The sequence below is a fragment of the Heterodontus francisci genome, chromosome 17 (genome assembly GCF_036365525.1).
Source record: "Heterodontus francisci isolate sHetFra1 chromosome 17, sHetFra1.hap1, whole genome shotgun sequence".
NCBI lineage: Eukaryota > Metazoa > Chordata > Chondrichthyes > Heterodontiformes > Heterodontidae > Heterodontus > Heterodontus francisci.
In genome coordinates, this window is record NC_090387.1 from 48,734,206 (window position 1) to 48,755,365 (window position 21,160).

Sequence of the window (21,160 nt, forward strand, 5' to 3'; positions counted from 1 at the left end):
CTTAAATGTTGTGAGGGTTCCTGCCTCTACCACCACTCTTATCTTTGGCCTTAATGAAAATTCATTACAAGCAGCCAATTTGTGTACATTTCTCTTACTCCATCCGCATAACAATCCCCACAATTCTGAATTACATAACTATAAAAATACAACTCTATAAAAGAATTTAATTGATTTATCCCTTATCAATAACTAGCTTTTCTTACCTAAGCTTTTTATTCCTAGACCTTACTTTGTATGTCATATTTTTGCTATTCCACCAAGTGAAATTTTAATTAAAACTCTATATATCATTTGGCAGCATTCTGTACCAGTCAGTCTCCTTCTTCGACTGAAACCCCAATTATAAAGGATGATATATACACAGAGGTTTTCCTTTGCAGAACTGTTTTTCCTGCACTTGTTATCAACCGATTCAATATATGAATCAATATTCAGCGGTATGTCTTTTAGTTAGGTTCACTAAGTGACTAAACTGACCATTGCTTTAAGGTTAGCCCTGGCTCAATAGCCCAGCGCTACTTTCAATTGACTTAAACTTCCCTGCTTATCAGCAGAAGGCTAAAGGTTACTGTTACTACAATACTAAGAATAATCAATAGCAGTGTAACATTAGCAGACTTCAAGATAGACTGATTAACCTTTTCCATACAAAAGCACTGGGTTCAAATTTCACACCAGAACAAAAGATTAAAGTAGGTCCAATAAAACAAGCCCCTCGCAAAAAAAGAAATGATCAAACAATGTACCCATGAAGACTCCCTATCCAAAAGCAACTGAAAGGCAGATCTGATTGTTCTATACATCCAAAGCAAACTAGGTTTAAGTCCTTTTTGTCATCAATTTTTCTCCAATCCTTTCTGAGGTTGTTGGCTCTTTGCTGTGGTTTCAGTTCCACAAGGTCCTTCCAGTACCTTTCCAATTCTTCATGAGTAATCCTGGATGGTAAGAATCAACACATCACTTGAGCAAAGCAGCCATCACAGCCAAGACCAAACCTGTCCTCACTCAACACCTACACAGAAACATTTCCTTCAGGTGGTCACTTAATCGTGATTAGAAGTGGGAATCCTGCTACAATGTTCCCCTTCCTAACCCAAGGCAAGCAAGACCAATCCTCACATTCCTACACCTAATGCAGTTCAGATCAGCTAACTTGGGAGTAAACCATTTCCCATCTGATAGGTAAGGCATGGTTAACTAGCTGTACTACCGGAGATCACACTTCCTGTACATTCGATTCTTTTGTAAGAATTTCCTTAGCCTTTCTTGCACAGGGTCTGCACTTGGTTCTCGGTGAGTTGCTGGCACTTATTCAGCTGCTCGATCCAATCGTCCAGCTGCTTGGTGAATGCCTTATTGTCCATAACTGCCAACCGCGACTTTCTATCATATAAGGGTGGCACAGTGGTTAGCACCACAGCCTCACAACTCCAGCAACCCGGGTTCGATTCTGGGTACTGCCTGTGCGGAGTTTGCAAGTTCTCCCTGTGACTGCGTGGGTTCTCGCCGGGTGCTCTGGTTTCTTCCCACAGCCAAAGACTTGCAGGTTGATAGGTTAAATTGGCCATTATAAATTGCCCCTAGTATAGGTAGGTGGTGTGGAGATGTGGTAGGAATATGGGATTAATGTAGGATTAGTATAAATGGGTGGTTGATAGTCAGCACAGACTCGGTGTTTCAGTGCTGTATTTCTAAATAAAAATAAAAGAGGTGAGAATAGAAGGTGGGGGGAGGTGAAGAAAATAGAAACCTTGGGAGAAGGGGGATTTACAATGTAATAATAAATAAGTTACATGACTTAGGGAGGGTATTCCAGAGCTTGGGTCCTAGGTAATTGAAGGCATGACCAACAATGGTAGAGCGCTTAAAATCAGGGATGCACAAGAGGTCAGAATTAGACGAATGCAGATATCTCAGAGGGTTGTGGGGCTGGAGGAGATTACAGAGATAGGGTGGGGTGAGGCCTTGGAGGGATTTGAAAACAAGGATGGGAATTTTAAAATCAAGGCATTGCTTAACTGGGAGCCAATGTAGGTCAGCAAGCATAGGGGTGATAGGGGAACAGAATTTGGTGTGAGTTGAGACAGAGGCAGCAGAGTTTTGGATGACCTCAAGTTTACAGAGAGTAGAATGTGATGATCCTGTGGAATTTGCTAACACAGAAAGCAGTTGATGCCAAAATATTGTACATTTTCAAAAAGGAGTTAGATATAGCTCTTGGGGCGAAAGGGATCAAAGGATATGGGGCGAAAGTGGGAACAGGTTACTGAGTTGGATGATCAGCCATGATCGCAATGAACGGCGGAGCAGGCTCGACAGGCCTACTCCTGCTCCTATTTTCTATGTTTCTAGAGTTTCCCAACCACATAGTCACATTAATTGTATATCTGTTGAGTGTTAATTGTATTCAGGTAGAGAACATTATTTGGGGACTCACCTGTGTTCATATATATTGAAGCAGGCTGAAAGGAGTTGTTGGCTGGAGGTGCACGATATGCAATGTGTGTCTCTGTAACTAAAGGTTTGTACACGTATAAAGACTATGCTCCAGTTTTCTATCCTTTACCACCTGGCTATCCAAGTTCTAACACCACATCCCTCTATGAATTGAATTAATCGATTCTCTACCACCATTATGTTGTCAAAAATGATCTCCTGCATATTTCCAACTGGTAATACTGACAAGGTAAATGGACCAAATTAATGTGAATAACTGTGCTCATATCATTCCTCTTGTACCCATGGAATAAAAGGAACATTGGCAGCAACAAAGTTGGCTTAGTGACAGGAAACAGAGAGTCGTGGTGAATTGTTGTTTTTCAGATTGGAGGAAGGTATACATTGAGGTCAGTATTAGGGCTACAGCTTTTCTTGATATTGTCGCGGAACCGTATTTATTTTCTCCTCGGATTAAAACAGTGTGCCTTTAAGACTCTGTTAAAAAGTGTACCTTTAAGACAGGGAGAGAAGCTTTTGGATTTCTGAGGCACAGTGTGCCAGCTGCATTTTGTTACCTAGGCGACAGCAGGAGAGAGAGAGGGAGAGATCACATGGTATAATATTTCCACTTAATTGTGTAAAAACTGGCTGAAACCAGTTTTTGAGAGACTGCCCAATTAATATGCCACCAGCGAGGTGTGCAACTGAAGAAAAGAGCTGTCTATTTTCTCAGCAAAAATTCGACAAGGAGCTACAGGCCAAATTAATTGCCTAAGGAGAAAAAAACCCCTTAATTTGAAGAGACCATTTGTATTGCTGAAGGTAGCAAAACTCTTTTTCTTTACTTCCAAGCCAGGAAGTATTTGCTTCAAGATTGAATCTCTCTCGACTGATTGTGTTTGCTGGAATTAAAAGTAAAGTTTCGACTGAGAGACTGTTGGTTCTAAAATTCAAGTTGACCTATTGCTGTGCTTATCGTTGAAAGAACTGTTTGATGCTTGCTATAGCTGAAGTGTTTTGAATGCCTATCAAGAACAGACTATTTCATCAAATCTGCATGGAGACTTCGAGTGGCATTTGATTATTTTCACATTAGAATATCTTATCCATCAGGAACGTAACTCACAAAGACTTACTTATTTATTTAGTCTTAAGAAACAGCTAATTTTTATAAACGTCATTTTTAAAAAAGAAACCGGTTAACTGTGATTTTTGAGTGTATGTATGTGTATGGGGTGGTTAGGTTAAAATAAGAAGTTATAAGGTCTTTAGACATAGTTTTATCTTAATAGAGTTTAAGATTTAGTTTTAATAAATAGTTAATTTGTTGCTGTCTAAAGATACCTGGTTTGGTCTGTTTTATTCCAGGGGTTACTAGAGTGTTTAATTTGGCTGTTTTCCAGTTGAGTGGGAAAACTTTAATCGTATACTGCAACCTGTGGAGTGATGGGACTGAATTGACAATGCATTGCTCCCACCTCGATTGTAACAATATATATTAATAAGTTAGACTTGGGTGTACAAGGCACAATTTCAACATTTGCAGATGACACAAAACTTGAAAATATTGTGAACTATGAGGAGGATAGTGATAGACTTCAAGAGAACACAGACAGGCTGATGAAATAGGCAGACATGTGACAAATGAAATTTAATGCAGAGAAGTGTGAAATGATACATTTCGGTAGGAAGAACAAGGAGAGGTAATATAAAATAAAGGGTACCATTCTAAAGAGGGTGCAGAAACAGACAGACATGCGGGTATATGTGCACAAATCATTGAAGGTGGCAGGGGAAGTTGAGAAACTGGTTAATAAGGCATACGGGATTCTGGGCTTTATAAATGGAGACATAGAGTGCAAAAGCAAGGAAGTTATAATAAACTTTTATAAAACATTGTTCTGGGCATCACATTAGGAAGGATGTGAAGGCTTTCGAGAGGGTACAGAGAAGATTTACGAGAATGGTTCCTTGGATGAGGGATTTCAGTTACATGGATAGATTGGAGAAGCTGGGGTTGTTCTCTTTGAGGGTTGAGGGGTGATTTGATAGAGGTATTCAAAATCATGAGTGGTCTGGACAGAGCAGCTGGAGAAAAATTGTTCCCATTGGCCAAGGGTTGAGAACCAGAGGACACAGCTGTGGCTCAGTTGGTAGCAATCTCCCATCTGACTCACAAGGTTCTGCGTTCAAGTCTGACTCCTGGGCTTAAACACAAAAATCAAAGTTGACACTCCAGTGCATTACTGAGGAGTTCTGTACTGTCGAAGGTGCCGTCTTTTGAATGAGATGTTAAACCAAGGCCCCAGCTCCTGCTCGGGTGGATGTAAAAGATCCCATGCCACTATTTCGAAGAAGAGCAGAGGCGTTATCCTTGGTGTCCTGGCCAATACTTATCTCTCAATAAACATAAAACAGATTATCTGGTCATTATCACATTGCTGTTTGTGGGAGTTTGCTGTGTGCAGATTGGCTGCCATGTTTCCTACATTACAGCAGTGACTACGCTTCAAAATTACTTCATTGGCTCTAAAGCACTTTGAGACGTCTGGTGGTCATGAAAGGCACAAGACTTTCTTTCTTTTAAGGTGATTGGCAAAAGAACCAAAGGCGACATGAGGAACAACTTTTTTTTAATGCAGCGAGTAGTTGGGATCTGGAATGCATTGCCTGAGAGCATGGAGACAGATTCAATTGTGGTTTTCAAAAGGAAATTAGATAAGTACGTGACGAGAGAGAATTTGCAGGGCTGTGGGGAAAGGGTGGGGGGGTTGGACTAGCTTAATTGTTCTTGCAGAGAGCAGGCATAGAGTTGACACTATTCTGTGATTCTATGTAATTTGAAATGTTGGTACATTTGTCCAATTAAAGATTATATGGTCAAAAGTCAGTGCACTAGTGAATTATTTTAAAACCCTACCAACCCAAGACGCACTGTCATGGAACATGAGTGCATCAATGTGATTCACCACATGATCGATTCCTAATCTCAGCTGTGCCATTGTGGAAATAGGCAAGCAAAGGTTATGTTCTTCTTTAAAGGCAAGGTGAAAAATTGGAGAAATTGTTAAGCTGGCTCTCTTGTGGGTTACGGAGCTGCATTGATACATGTACTAGGGCACACTGCCTCACCACTCCAGCAGTTAAGGCACGATGCTTAGAGTGGGGAGACCCAGAAGAAAAAAAAACTTTAAAAATAATGATGCAACCATGCTTCACAAATTTTAAATAAAAACATAGAGCAGAAAAACCTAGAAATTCTTGTATTAAATTTGGATTGTAATATCAAATAAGTTAGTGCAAAGATGGTAATTATCTCATATCAAGTGGTGAGGAGAGTTTATATAAAAATGTCAATTACATAGTTTGGCAATTTGATGTCACCAAAAATGTATTTATCCTTTTAAGGAAAGATTTTTATGAATTGACTCAACAACATGACAAAACAGTTAGGGCTTGGGAAATAGTTTCTTTTCACTGGCTTAACACATTTCAGCAAGATTGTATAGGGGGCAGGATTACTAGTCTGAATTCTTATAAATAGAATGTTAACCTTCAGCAAAATGTTGTAAGTTAGCAGAAATCCGAACCCTGTGCACTTCCTGTCCAGTAACAAAACTCAAAGAATACAGGCACTGTCACGTAATACATAATTCTATCCAACTACCATGTATGAGCTGTGCACCTACTAAACACAGCAGTGTGAAGAACTATAACAACAAAGATCCTTCTCACTTATATAGGGCAAGCTGGACAACCAGGAAATGCTCTTACCAGATAGTCAGTTACAAATTGTAAAGGCTATGAGATTGGTGCATCAGTGAAAAAAAATAATAACAAGGGAACTTCAGTCATTTATTCAAAACATGAAGGCCTGGAATTTTCAACTGACTACTGCCTGTTTTTGGGATGGGAGGGGAATCCTGTTGCTGAATTCCCACCCCATATGATTACTGCACAAATTTTGTCCTGCTTCAGCTTGCATACCTTGCCATATGTAGAATTATGATGGAGGATGGAACTTCATTCTGCAGCCCTTTGTTACTTAGTTACTGCCCCCAGCTTTGCCTTCTGGGACCAATGCCCGCATAGAAAAGTTGTTCAAAACGGTGGTAAATCAGGTGGTGAACATGGTGAAACATGTTAGAACTTTGAGCAAGTACAGAGCCAGAGAAAAGAGCAAAAAGGTCTGTTCATCTCGAACATTTTCCAGTCTGAAAGGTATCGACCTGAAACGTTAACTCTGTTTCTCTGTCCACAGATGCTGCTTGACTTGCTGAGTGGTTTCCTGCATTTTCTGTTTTTATTTCAGATTTTCAACATCTGCTGTATTTTGTTTTTGTTTCTCTTGTGGCCATAAAAGCTTTTACCCATTCCTACCACAATTCTCCACCATCCTCTTCTCCAGTGGCCTTTTGTCTGCTCTAACAGCAGTTTAGTTTCCTTTGATTGTGCATGATACCTATCACCTCTGCACCCTAAACACCATGGCCTCAATTTAGATATTTGAGTCTGCATGTATTTTTGGTGCCTGGGGCAAAGATGATCATGGTTGAAGCTGGATTACCTGAGTTTATATGAGCTCACGATCTGACTGCCTGTTACAGCAAATAACTTTTATTCATAGAAAAGAAATGGTCAGCTGGTAATTATATAGCAATTAAAAACAAATGAAATTCACATAAAAAAAACTTTAATTGATTTACATCTCAGTGAGGTTTAGGGAATATTTATTACCACATTCACACTCATTATGGTTTATTACATCCTCGTGCTTCATAACTGCACATTGTTCCATGTAATGAAAACTGCACTTGAGCACTGTATGTTCCTCACTTAATAAATATATCAGTGGTCATTCATTGGAACCAGGGCTAATTTTTATGCAATGCGATGAGTGATAATGACTGTTTCATGGGATGCTGAGGCCCATGGTACCCAAATAAAATATGGAAAATACAGTTCTCTCAAATAAACATTAAGCTCTAAAAAGGTGATTAAACCAGCATATTGCGAAAACAAAATGATAATATAACATAGCAAAATACAGGTGCTGTTATTACATGTGCCTTTTGAACATCAAAAGATTTTTGGAATGAATGATGCTTGTACTGAAATATGTACTGGAAGCAAATGCTCAGTCTACAAACTTCATAATAATTGTGTTTTAGCATATAATTAGATTAATCATTCTGTTTACTCCAGCATTGTCTGACAAAGTTGTCCATCTAGCTGCAATTTTATTTAATCAGATGTAGTTGTCTATAAATAAAGTGTGCAAATCAATATAATTACATCGGAAGCTATCCAGTCATCAACTTCCACACAACACACGGCTCAGCTGCCCTTCACTTTAAAATCCCAACAGTGTAAACAAATAAATGAGGGCTTGGCATCTCCAAGTGCATGGTATAGTAATGTTGTCAGGAGATTTTAATTGACGAAAATTAAATAAAATTCAATGCAGTGTATTAATTAAACAAGGTTAGGCCTGGTGCATGAATTCATTTAATAGCACACACACTGCATTTACTTTTAGACATATGATACACTGAAGGCTTTTACCATAATGAACTGAAATGCTCAATATTTATAATTAACAAGGGAAACAAAATGATTACTCCTCTCTACTAAATTTGAAAAATCTATTAGGCAGCAGTTGTCCACTGTTAATACTGAGTACTGTCTTCTTCAATAGCGTACAAATTACAGTCATTTAATGTTTTGGCATCCTTACTTGATGAAGTCAAGGACTTGTGTGCTCGAACAAGAATCAATTTTAAATATATTTTTCCAATCATCAGCAATTTTATCCAGAGTGGCTGCACCATATTTACCAAGCAGGCATAGGTTTGATAGCTTCTCTGTGTGGAGTTAGATTATTTCAGCTAGAGCAGTGATCCACTGTGTTACAATTAGCCTCAGAACCACTGAATTAATGAAGAGAAAACCCCCCTAGTTTCTTGCTACTGATCCCTATCCTGTAACCCCTGCTGAAAGTGTTTAATTCTGGAATGGATCAATCTTGGCTGTGATGACCCCTTACATTGAAGATTGCCAGCAACTTGGCTCGATTTCATCTCCCCCCACCAATTAGAATCCAGGCTGGGGAGTAGGCGCAGTTAAAATGAAATGGGGTACGATCCACTCATTTCCACTTTGTTCTGGCAGACTTAGACATGTAATTTTACATTGCATGTGGCAAGGACACTTTTTCCAAGCCTGCAAGATACGCAGGTCAGACTCTGATAACATCATCGGGGCCTGGCCGTCCATTTTAACCTGAGGCCTGAGCAGGGTTGCACTGTTGATTTCCTCTCCAGGCAATATTGCTGGGAACAGCAGCCAGGCCCAGAGGGGCCAAACGAGATTTTGTTTAAGTTTCCTTATGGGCCAAGAGGAACAGGAGCATCCTTTGGGTTCCACAAAGAAACCTTGCGCTTTCCCTGTCCTGGCCTCCCCCATCCTCTGACAACTACTCAAGCAAGATTTTAAGATGGTAGGCAATGCAACATTCATTATCAGTTTTCTTTTGAATGGTCCACTTTGACAAAACTGTCTCTGCCATTGAAAAAAAAGAACAGAAACTGGTCTGAACAAGAATACATACCTGAAATGTTATATCTTATATTTTCTTTTACTGATGCTATATTTTCTGGTTTTAATTTTGATTTGCAACATGTGCAGTTGTTCCTTCTTTTATACTACATAAAAACATTGATATGGTAAATTTTTTACAGCTTGTTATTTAGTTGTACCATATTTAACCTCTCGTCTAAAGCCTTTTAACAAAGTCTAGATACCTTCTCAATGCAGCCATGTCCACTTCATACTTGGGCTGAATTGGAATGTGGCTCCCACAGGTATAGTACAGTCGATCCACTCTGTGCGGCACTATCTTTCAAAGAATTAGACAATTAGTGATTCCCTCTACAACAATTATTCTCCCCTGTACTAATTCATGGCAGCATCTGTGAGTAAATACAGAGCTGCCACAATTTTATTCACATCATTAAGAGTTATTTTATCAAGCTCTTATGAATTACGCAGCCAGAACTATTTGACCGTCACTAATCAGTAACTAGCTTGTCATTTCTTTGATTCTCATTACATCACACCACACAATTTCCTCTGCTTTCATTACATCTGAACAGGCAAATTAAAACCTCTGTTAATAGTGCACTAATCGAAAGTCACTTGCTGATGCTTTTATCTGAGTCAGACCAACTTCTGCAACAACGACAGGGATAACACGAAATGCAGCCAGTTAGACTTTTAATGCATACAAAATACAATATTAGTGTCAGAATCATATGAAACTTTTTCTCCACGCTCCTATTTTGCTGCGGAAGATGTGCTTTCACTGGAATCAGATGAAGCAGACGGGAAGTGTTCGTTTCCTAGTCACATTTGCTAATGAATTTAATGGAGTATTTCTGATTCCTAAGATCCATTTGAAGGGCTTCTTAATCTTATGATTACCACAGATTTAATGATATTTTAATCTTTTTGTTTTTTTTAAATAATTATATTTACGCACCGCACATTTCTGGTATAATGACATATGTAAATTAGGTTTCTACACTTTCAGTGAAGTTACGGCAGTGGAACAGAAGCAGCTCTCGGGAAATTCCCAGTGTGTCTAACTAAATTACCTCATGGGACCAACATGATGTGTTATACTGAAGGTTGTACAGCTCATTTTTGTTTTGTTTTGCAGTATACCTGCTTAAGTTTAAATGCATAATACACTTCGAAATGTATTGCAAATGACTATCATTGAGCCGTTACACAAAATGCATTTTTAAAAATCTATAGGAATGTTTTCACAGTCACGGTACGTTTTATGTTCAGTACCCATTTGGGTGCAAGTGTAAATCTCACTCGAGTGGGTCATCATAGTGAGTTTATAAAAATTATTCAAAATTTAATATAAAAACCTTACATCTCATAAATATGCCAGTTGATTAAGAGGTAAATTAATCAATAAGAAACTTGGTGCTACATATTCTGAGCGTTTATAAGCAATTGTTAACTGAGTAGTTCTTGTAGTAAACACAATGAAGCGCTGCTGCTCATCAAAAGCGTTTGTGATCGAATTCTTCCACTCCCTATTTCTGTCATCGCCTTCAACTCTCCCAGAGCTCTCCGTTCTTCCAACGTTGAGCTCTTGTCCATTCCCCTTCCACAACAACCCCTGCCCGGCCCCAATTGGAGTCGTTAACTTTCAGCTGTCTGGATGCCATGCTCTAAATTCCATCCCTAAACTCCTCGACATCTCCAGCTTTAAACCCTCCTTAAATCTATCTCTGACTAAGCTTTTAGCCGGTCCCTCCTAATATTTCCTTCCCATTATGCCTTGGGGAAGGTTTTTCTCCTTTAAAATAGCTATATAAATTTATCAGCTGCAGTTAAACCGCAGCTTTTGTGAAGTGAAATTCAGAAAGTTCTCAAGTCTTTAAACTTAATTTTTATTTAGTTTGGATGTATGACATCAGTTGTTTTCAGCCTCCTCAGTGTGTAGCAACAACTCTCTGCAGTGCAATTATCTGTTCATTTGAAAAATAAGCTGATTAAAGTGAGTAGAGGCACAGAACAACAAGTCTAAATCTCTATCAATTTTTGTATCCACAATCTTTAATGAAAATTACATAGTATTTACAGCACAGAAACTGATTTGACCCAGCAGGTCTATGCAGGTGTTTATGCTCCACACAAGCCTCCTCTCACCTTACTTCATCTCACCCTATTAACAAAGTGAAACCAGAAAGCTTGTATCTCCAAAAAATCAGAAAACTGCAACGATTAGAATATTGACAAACCTTTAGTTTGCTTCAAACTAGTGTAATAGAAACATAGAAACATAGAAAATAGGAGCAGGAGTAGGCCATTCGGCCCTTCGAGCCTGCTTCGCCATTCATTATGATCATGGCTGATCATCCAACTTAGTAACCTGGTCCCACTTTCTCCCCATACCCTTTGATCCCTTTAGACCCAAGAGCTATATCTAACTCCTTCTTGAAAACATACAATGTTTTGGCCTCAACTGCTTTCTGTGGTAACGAATTCCACAGGCTCACCACTCTCTGGGTGAAGAAATTTCTCCTCATCTCAGTCCTGAAAGCTTTACCCCGTATCCTTAGACGATGACCCCTGGTTCTGGACTCCCCCACCATTGGGAACATCCTTCCTGCATCTATCCTGTCAAGTCCTGTTAGAATTTTAGTTTATATATATATATATTTTTTTATTTCCAAAATATACTATCCCAGGTTACTGAGGGAAGTGAGAGAGGAAATAGCTGGGGCCTTAACAGATATCTTTGCAGCATCCTTAAACACGGGTGAGGTCCCGGAGGACTGGAGAATTGCTAATGTTGTCCCCTTGTTTAAGAAGGGTAGCAGGGATAATCCAGGTAATTATAGACCGGTGAGCCTGACGTCAGTGGTAGGGAAGCTGCTGGAGAAGATACTGAGGGATAGGATCTATTCCCATTTGGAAGAAAATGGGCTCATCAGTGATAGGCAACATGGTTTTGTGCAGGGAAGGTCATGTCTTACCAACTTAATAGAATTCTTTGAGGAAGTGACAAAGTTGATTGATGAGGGAAGGGCTGTCGATGTCATATACATGGACTTCAGTAAGGCGTTTGATAAGGTTCCCCATGGCAGGCTGATGGAGAAAGTGAAGGCGCTTGGGGTCCAAGGTGTACTAGCTAGATGGATAAAGAACTGGCTGGGCAACAGGAGACAGAGAGTAGCAGTAGAAGGGAGTTTCTCAAAATGGAGACGTGTGACCAGTGGTGTTCCACAGGGATCCGTGCTGGGACCACTGTTGTTTGTGATATACATTAATGATTTGGAGGAAAGTATAGGTGGACTGATTAGCAAGTTTGCAGACGACACTAAGATTGGTGGAGTGGCAGATAGTGAAGGGGACTGTCAGAGAATACAGCAGAATATAGATAGATTGGAGAGTTGGGCAGAGAAATGGCAGATGGAGTTCAATCAGGGCAAATGCGAGGTGATGCATTTTGGAAGATCCAATTCAAGAGTGAACTATACAGTAAATGGAAAAGTCCTGGGGAAAATTGATGTCCAGAGAGATTTGGGTGTTCAGGTCCACTGTTCCCTGAAGGTGGCAACGCAGGTAAATAGAGTGGTCAAGAAGGCATACGGCATGCTTTCCTTCATCGGACGGGGCATTGAGTACAAGAGTTGGCAGGTCATGTTACAGTTGTATAGGACTTTGGTTCGGCCACATTTGGAATACTGCGTACAGTTCTGGTCGCCACATTATCAAAAGGATGTGGATGCTTTGGAGAGGGTGCAGAGGAGGTTCACCAGGATGTTGCCTGGTATGGAGGGCGCTAGCTATGAAGAGAGGTTGAGTAGATTAGGATTATTTTCATTAGAAAGACGGAGGTTGAGGGGGGACCTGATTGAGGTGTACAAAATCATGAGAGGTATAGACAGGGTGGATAGCAAGAGGCTTTTTCCCAGAGTGGGGGTTTCAATTACTAGAGGACACGAGTTCAAAGTGAAAGGGGAAAAGTTTAGGGGGGATATGCGTGGAAAGTTCTTTACGCAGAGGGTGGTGGGCACCTGGAACGCATTGCCAGCGGAGGTGGTAGATGTGGGCACGATGGAGTCTTTTAAGATGTATCTAGACAGATACATGAATGGGCAGGAAGAAAAGAGATACAGAACCTTAGAAAATAGGCGACATGTTTAGAGAGAGGATCTGGATCGGCGCAGGCTTGGAGGGCCGAAGGGCCTGTTCCTGTGCTGTAATTATCTTTGTTCTTTGTTCTTTGTTCAGAAAAATCTGTGAAAATTACATTACCAGTTTCAAACAGCACCAAGTCAAAAAATACAAACAGTGCAAAGGTGATCAGTTTCCTTCTGTAAAATCATGAGTTGCCTCACAACCCTTCCATTTCACATTTGTCGTGCCAGATACATTTTTACATTATACAGGAGACAGAAATTTTCCCCAATACAGTTCGAGGGGTTTCCCATGGATCCAGCCCCTTCATTCAGCTTGGTGGGGGGACCTTACACTGTGGTCTTTCCCCATTGAGCCTTTGCCGCGGCTGCCCCAAGCTTTAATGCGTCCCTCAGCACGTAGTCCTGGACCTTGGAATGTGCCAGTCTGCAACATTCGGTCGTGGACAACTCTTTGCGCTGGAAGACCAGCAAGTTTCGGGCAGACCAAAGGGCGTCTTTCACTGAATTGATAGTCCTCCAGCAGCAGTTGATGTTTGTCTCGGTGTGTGTCCCTGGGAACAGCCCGTAGAGCACAGACTCCTGTGTTACAGAGCTGCTTGGGATGAACCTCGACAAAAATCACTGCATCTCTTTCCACACCTGCTTTGCGAAGACACATTCCAGGAAGAGGTGAGCAACTGTCTCTTCCCCACCACCGCGGGGGCATTGCGCGGAGGGGGTGAGACTTCGGGCGTGCAGGAAGGATCTGACGGGGAGGGCCCTTCTCACCACCAGCCAAGCTACATCTTGGTGCTTGTTTGAAAGTTCTAGTGATGAGGCATTCTGCCAAATGACTTTGGCGGTCTGCTCGGTGAACCATCTGACAGGATCCCCTGTCTCCCTTTCCCGTAGGGCCTTGAGGACATTCCGTGCAGACCACTGCCTGATGGATCGGTGGTCAAAGGTGTTTTTCTGCAGAAACTGCTCCACGAAGGATAGGTGGTACGGCACGGTCCAACTGCATGGAGCGTTCCGCGGCAATGTGACCAGGCCCATCCTTTGCAACACCGGGGACAGATAGAACCTCAGCTCGTAGTGACACTTGGAGTTTGCGTACTGGAGGTCTACACACATCTTATATATATCTCAGTTTATCACCGTCCAGATAATAATCTGTCTTCCTGTTTTTGCTACCAAAGTGGATAACCTCACATTTATCCACATTATACTGCATCTGCCATGCATTAGCCCACTCACTCAACTTGTCCAAATCACCTCTCTGCATCCTCCTCACAGTTTTGCATCATCTGCAAATGCGGAGATATTACATTTAGTTCCCTCATCTAAATCATTAATATATATAGCTGGGCGCCGATCCCTGCGGTACCCCACTAGTCACTGCCTGCCATTTGGAAAAAGACCAATTTATCAACAAAGAACAGTACAGCACAGGAACAGGCCATTCGGCCCACCAAGCCTGCTCCGATCTTGATGCCTGCCTAAACTAACACCTTCTGCACTTCCGGGGCCCATATCCCTCTATTCCCTTCCTATTCATGTATTTGTCAAGATGTCTCTTAAACGTCGCTATCGTATCTGCTTCCACCACCTCCCCTGGCAGCAAGTTCCAGGCACTCACCACCCTCTGTGTAAAAAACTTGCCTCGCACATCCCCTCTAAACTTTGCCCCTCGCACCTTAAACCTATGTCCCCTAGTAACTGACTCTTCCACCCTGGGAAAAAGCTTCTGACTATCCACTCTGTCCATGCCGCTCATAACTTTGTAAACCTCTATCATATCGCCCCTCCACCTCCGTCGTTCCAGTGAAAACATTCCGAGTTTTTCCAACCTCTCCTCATAGCTAATGCCCTCCAGACCAGGCAACATCCTGATAAATCTCTTCTGTACCCTCTCCAAAGCCTCCACGTCCTTCTGGTAGTGTGGCGACCAGAACTACACGCAATATTCTAAGTGTGGCCTAACTAAGGTTCTGTACAGCTGCAACATGACTTGCCAATTTTTATACTCTATGCCCCGACCGTTGAAGGCAAGCATGCCGTATGCCTTCTTGACTACCTTATCCACCTGCGTTGCAACTTTCAGTGACCTGTGGACCTGTACGCCCAGATCTCTCTGCCTGTCAATACTCCTAAGGGTTCTGCCATTTACTGTATACCTCCCACCTGCATTAGACCTTCCAAAATGCATTATCTCACATTTGTCCGAATTAAACTCCATCTGCCATTTCTCCGCCCAAGTCTCCAACTGACCTATATCCTGCTGTATCCTCTGACAATCCTTATCATTATCCGCAACTCCACCGACCTTTGTGTCGTCCGCAAACTTACTAATCAGACCAGCTACATTTTCCTCCAAATCATTTATATATACTACAAACAGCAAAAGTCCCAGCACTGATCCCTGCGGAACAACACTAGTCACATCCCTACTCTTTGTTTACTGTCTGCCAACTAATTTTCTATCCATCGCAATACACTACCCCCAATCCCATATGCTTTAATTTTACACCCTAATTTGTTAAATGGGACTTTGTCGAAAGTCTTCTGAAAGTCCAAATAAACCACATCCACTGGCTCCCCCTCATCAACTCTACTAGTTACATCCTCAAAGAATTCTAGTAGATTTGTCAAGCATGATTTCCCTTTTGTAAATCCATGCTGACTCTGCCCGATTCTACCATTGTTCTCCAAGTGCTCTGCTATAAAATCTTTGATAATGGACTCTAGAATTTTCCCCACTACTGACGTCAGGCTGTCTGGTCTATAATTCCCTGCTTTCTTTCTACCTCCCTTTTTAAATAGTAGGTTTACATTAGCTACCCTCCAATCTGTAGGAACTGATCCAGAGTCTGTAGAATCTTGGAAGGTGACCACCAATGCATCCACTATTTCTAGCGCCACTTCCTTAAGTACTCTGGGATGCATACCATCAGGCCCTGGGGACTTATTGGCCTTCAATCCCATCAATTTCCCCAACACCATTTCTCTACTAATACTGATTTCCTTCAGTTCCTCTCTCTCACTAAGCCCTGCGTCCCCAACATTTCTGGTATGATATTTGTGTCCTCCTTTGTGAAAACAGGACCAAAGTATGCATTTAATTGGTCAGCCATTTCTTTGTTCCCCATGATAATTTACCCTGTTTCTGACTGTAAGGGACCCTACATTTGTCTTTACCAATACTATTCTCTTCACATACCAATAGAAACTTTTAGAGTCAATTTTTATGTTCCCCGCAAGCTTGCTCTCATACTCAATTTTCCCCTTCTTAATCTATCCCTTGGTCATCCCTTGCTGAATTCTAAACTGTTCCCAATCCTCAGGTCTGTTGTTTATTCTGGCAGATTTATATGCCTCTTCCTTGGATCTAATGCCATCTCTAATTTCCCTTGTCAGCCATTATTTGGCTACCTTCCCCATTTTACTTTTGCACCAGACAGGGATAAACAATTGTTACAGTTCATCCATGCGCTCTTTAAATGTTTGCCATTGCCTATCCACCGTCATCCCTTTAAGTAACGTTTCCCAATCCGTTATAGCCAACTCGCGCCTCATACCTTCGTAGTTTCCTTTACTAAGATTCAGGACCCTAGTCTCAAAATCAACTATGTCACTCTCCATCTTGAAAAATAATTCTATCATATTATGGTCGCTCATCCCCAAGAGGTCTCGCATCACTAGATTGTCAATTATTCCTCTCTCATTACACAATACCCAGTCTTGATGTCCTGTTCTCTAGTTGGTTCCTCAACGTATTGGTCCAGAAAACCATCCTGTACACATTCCAAGAATTCCTCCTCTACGGTATTGTGACTAATTTGATTTGTCCAATCTATATGCAGATTAAAATCACCCATAATTACAGATGCCTTGTGTATGTGTGTGAACATTATAGAGAAAAAGAAATGTTGATTTAAGAATACATTCTACAAGGTTTTAAACACACAAATATTGTCAGGAATTGGAGGTGAATTTTGCAAAAAGTCAACTGTCATATTCTCAGTGCTAAATGTACTAAAACATTTTCAAAAACCTTGAAATAACAGTTCTTTGTGATTTCAATAAGTAAAGCCTGACTCGCGTATGAAATTAAAACCCGACCCGGGCCCAACCCAACAACAGCCAACCAGAACTCGACCCGGGCCTGAGTCCTTTAATTTTTTAAAATGCCCTACCTGACCCAAACCTAACACATGTAGTTGGGTTTGGACGGGTAGCCAGGCTTTACTGCAGAGTGCGGAGTCCGGACTGCACATTTCCCGCCTTGACGTCCTGAATGTTCATTTGAAGATTACTTCACAGTGCAAGGCAGCACTGTCCACGTCCAGCCCAACCCGACCCAAGCCAGAATGCTGGACCCAGAAGGGAGACCTGAGCCGAACCCAACACATGGCGTTGGGTCTGGTCGGGTTCAGGTCGGGTAGCCACGTTTTATGAGTAAGTTCATTTAAGTTGAAGACCATTCCCACGCATTGGGAGAAATGAAGCTATTTATTTACCTGTGATATTTGTTTGAGTGCTTTGCATTGCTCTATGGCTCTCTGCTTTTCTTGTAAACGATTCACTTGCAGACTGAAAGCATGTGGCTGGTCCAATGCAACCCCAGTCCTTTGCCTCCTGAGAACTGTAGGTCTGTGTTTAGTTGCCTGCAAAAGATCAGAGCCCAATGAAAATGCACACCTGCTCCATTTGATGTAAAGTTCTAAAAAGTGATCTAAATATATAGCAAGTACGTAAGAAAGCCCTGGCAGAGGAAAAGGATAGTTCCATCAAGTAGGAACAAGAATTACATTGAAAACAATGTGCAAAATGGCACACAACAACTTTACAATATAGCCACAAAGTTTTCAGAAATTAGCATTCTTCCAGCAACTGTCAGGAAGAGAAATTCCAAACATCCACACAAAGGGTCGAAGTTTGCAGCTCTCTTCTGCAAATGACAATCAATGCTAGATCAACTGTTTTTGTTGACCAAATGTAGTAAGGGATATGGAGCAAAGGCAAGTTTATGGAGTTCGGTCACAGATCAGTCATGATCTCATTGAATGGCAAAACAGGCACGAGGGACTAAATGGCCTAGACTCTTGTTCCTATGTTACTATTTGTTTCCAGATGGAACAGCATAAAATAATTTGAACACACTCAAAGAGAAAAGTCTTATTCTTACTATATAGTGGCAGATCTCCCATGTCATTGCTCATTTTAAGTTGGAAGATACACTGCCTTATAACAGTTGGGACAATTATGCCATGCAGGGGGGAACAGAACCATTGATTTATTGTAACAGAAGAAGTCAAGTTCTATTTTTATTAAATGGCGTTGTGGTATTTTTGCTAGTCCTTTGGGGGTCAAATTCCATGGGCTGCATTTGAAGAGTCCACCGCCGAAGTAGGCAGTGGCGTAAAAAAATGCAACCCGCACGCACGGACACCACGTCATGGAGCCGCCGCGATTTCAAACACGGTGGCTCATTTGCATGGCTGCAAGTGTCCACTCCCTATGATGACGTGAACCGGACGCAATAGCGTCCGGCGTCAATGCACAGGCCCTGGTGCCATTTTTAAAGGGCTTATAGCTCTCAATGCACATTTAAAATTTAAAGGGGCAGGTAAGTTTAAGTTTCCTAAAAGTAAATAAAATAAACATAGCATGCACTCTCCCTCACCACCGCCCCCCCACCCCACCATGGCAAATCTCAACATTCCTGCCCTTTTCCTTCACAGAATACAGATATTTAAAATTTGACCTCCATCCCCCACCCCCCAAAGATCGGCACCTTTGCCCTTTACCCCTTGCCATCACCCCTCCCCGACCAATTCGCAATGTTTTAACCCGGCTCCCCCCATCCTGCACAGAGAAAAAATCCTCCTCCCCCCTCATCGCAAAGTAGAAGCTCATGGTGTGTTGGGTAACATATTGGCATTGATAGAAGATTGGCCGGCTGGCAGAAAACAGAGTATGCATAAATGGGTACTTTTCTGATTGGCAGGATGTGATGAGTGGAGTCCCGCAGGGGTCTGTGCTGGGGCCTCCAGTTTTTACAATTTATTCCAATGACTTAGATGAGGGAAGCGATGGCATGGTAGCTAAATTTGCAGATGATAAGTTGGAAAGTATGTTGTGAAGAGGTCATAAGGAACTTGCAGACCGATATAGATAGGTTGAGTGAGTGGACAAAAATCTGGCAGATGGAGTATAATGTGGGAAAATGTGAAGTTGTCCACTTTGCCAGGAAGAATACAAAAGCAGAGTATTACTTAAACAGAGAACGACTGCAGAACTCCAAGGTGCAGAGGGATCTAGGTGTTCTAGTGCATGAGTCACAAAAAAGTTATGCCACATGTACAGCAAGTAATATAAAAAGCTAATGGAATGCTATCCTTTATTACGAGAGGAATTGAAAATAAAAGTAAGGATGTTTTGCTTCAGTTACAGAGGGTATTGGTGAGACCACATCTCGAATACTGTGTGCAGTTTTGATCTCCTTATTTAAGGAAGGATGTAAATGCGTCGGAGGCGGTTCAGAGGAGGTTTACTAGATTGATACCTTGAATGAATGGGTTGTCTTATGAGGAAAGGTTGGACAGACTGGGCTTGTTTTCACTGGAGTTTAGAAGAGTGAGGGGAGACTTGATTGAAGTATATAAAATCCTGAACGGTCTTGACAAGGTGGATGTGAAGAAGATGTTTCCTCTTGTGGGTGAGTCCAGAACTAGGGGGCAATGTTTCAAAATTAGGGGTCACCCTTTTAGGACAGAGACGAGGAGAAATTTGTTCTCTCAGAGGTTGTGTGACTTTGGAACTCTCTGCCTCAGATGGTGGTGGAGGCGGGGTCATGAATATTTTAAGGCGGGTCTAGATAGATTCTTGTTAGGTACGGAATCAATGGTTATGAGGGGTAAATGGGAGTGTGGAATTCGAGCTACAAACAGATCAGCCATGATCGTAATGAATGGCGGAGCAGACTAGATGTGCCAAATGGTCTACTTCTTCTCCTAATTTTTATGTTTGTATGTTTATATGTCCCCACAGGTGTTGCGTCGTGTTTCCCCGAACAGAGATTCAAAGGCGCTGCATTGTCGGCCGCCTAAATGAAGATCGGTGCAGTGATTAAGGGAGTGATGGGGCCCTCATTAAATCAGGTCTATAAATTAGTTTACATATTGAAATGGGGGTCCCATCGCTGAGCGACGGGGCGGCCGCCACGAGGCCTTGTCGCCGAAATCAGCATGGGGCCTGCCGCTGCCGGGGTCGGTGGTGGCCTCTGCCGCACCGATCTTCATTGCCCCCTGCCACTGTCCCCGACAGTGGAGGGGCTTTAAAATCCAGCCTCATGATTCTGTTAATTATTGCAAAAACTGTAAAGGAGTCAGTATATGCAGTACCCAATTTCCCATGACATTCCACATTAGATATTATAGAATATGGTTCATCTCTCACTACTGTATGTTCCTCATTATTAAACATTATTAAACAGAGAAATAAAAATGTTTGGTTTCAAAGGTCTGTGTAAGTGATCATATTTTTAACTTCAGCTGCAAATTTGATAAACTGGGTCCTTGGAATCAACTGCAGACTTGACCAGTTTACGTTAAGTTTTTAGATCTACGTTGAAAACATTAGAAACTGTTGTTGTCCCAACATTGATACCCTACTCAGTACTCCCCCATCCCCCCACCCTGTTCACCCCTACTTTGCAAAACTCCTATAATAAGTATAACTGGTAACAGGGAGACCTACATTTTGGATTAGTAATAGAAGCACAAAGTTAGGCAAGTTAGAAGAAATACTTTTACACAAATAGTTATTAGAATAAGGAATGCAATAATACAAGTGAATTGAAGCTAAATCAATAATATTTAAAAGGCAATTAGATAAATAGTTGATGAAGATAGAGTAGGGAAATTCAATCAGAGGGTAGATAACTTCTCATGGAGGTTGTGTTGGCACAGACATGATAGGGCGAGTGGCCTTTTTTTTACTGAATT

General features: G+C 41.5%; 1 protein-coding gene across 1 annotated transcript in view; it reads right to left on the reverse strand.

Annotated features, from left to right (window-relative positions):
- LOC137378589 (uncharacterized) overlaps window positions 1–21,160 on the reverse strand; it is a 639,386-nt gene that overhangs the window by 70,614 nt on the left and 547,612 nt on the right. Inside the window, exons 6-7 of the mRNA XM_068048892.1 lie at window positions 17,672–17,818; window positions 9,246–9,340 (exon numbers count right to left, since the gene is read on the reverse strand). Of these exons, the coding sequence (XP_067904993.1) occupies window positions 9,246–9,340; window positions 17,672–17,818 (242 nt within the window). The remainder of the gene's footprint in view (window positions 1–9,245; window positions 9,341–17,671; window positions 17,819–21,160) is intronic.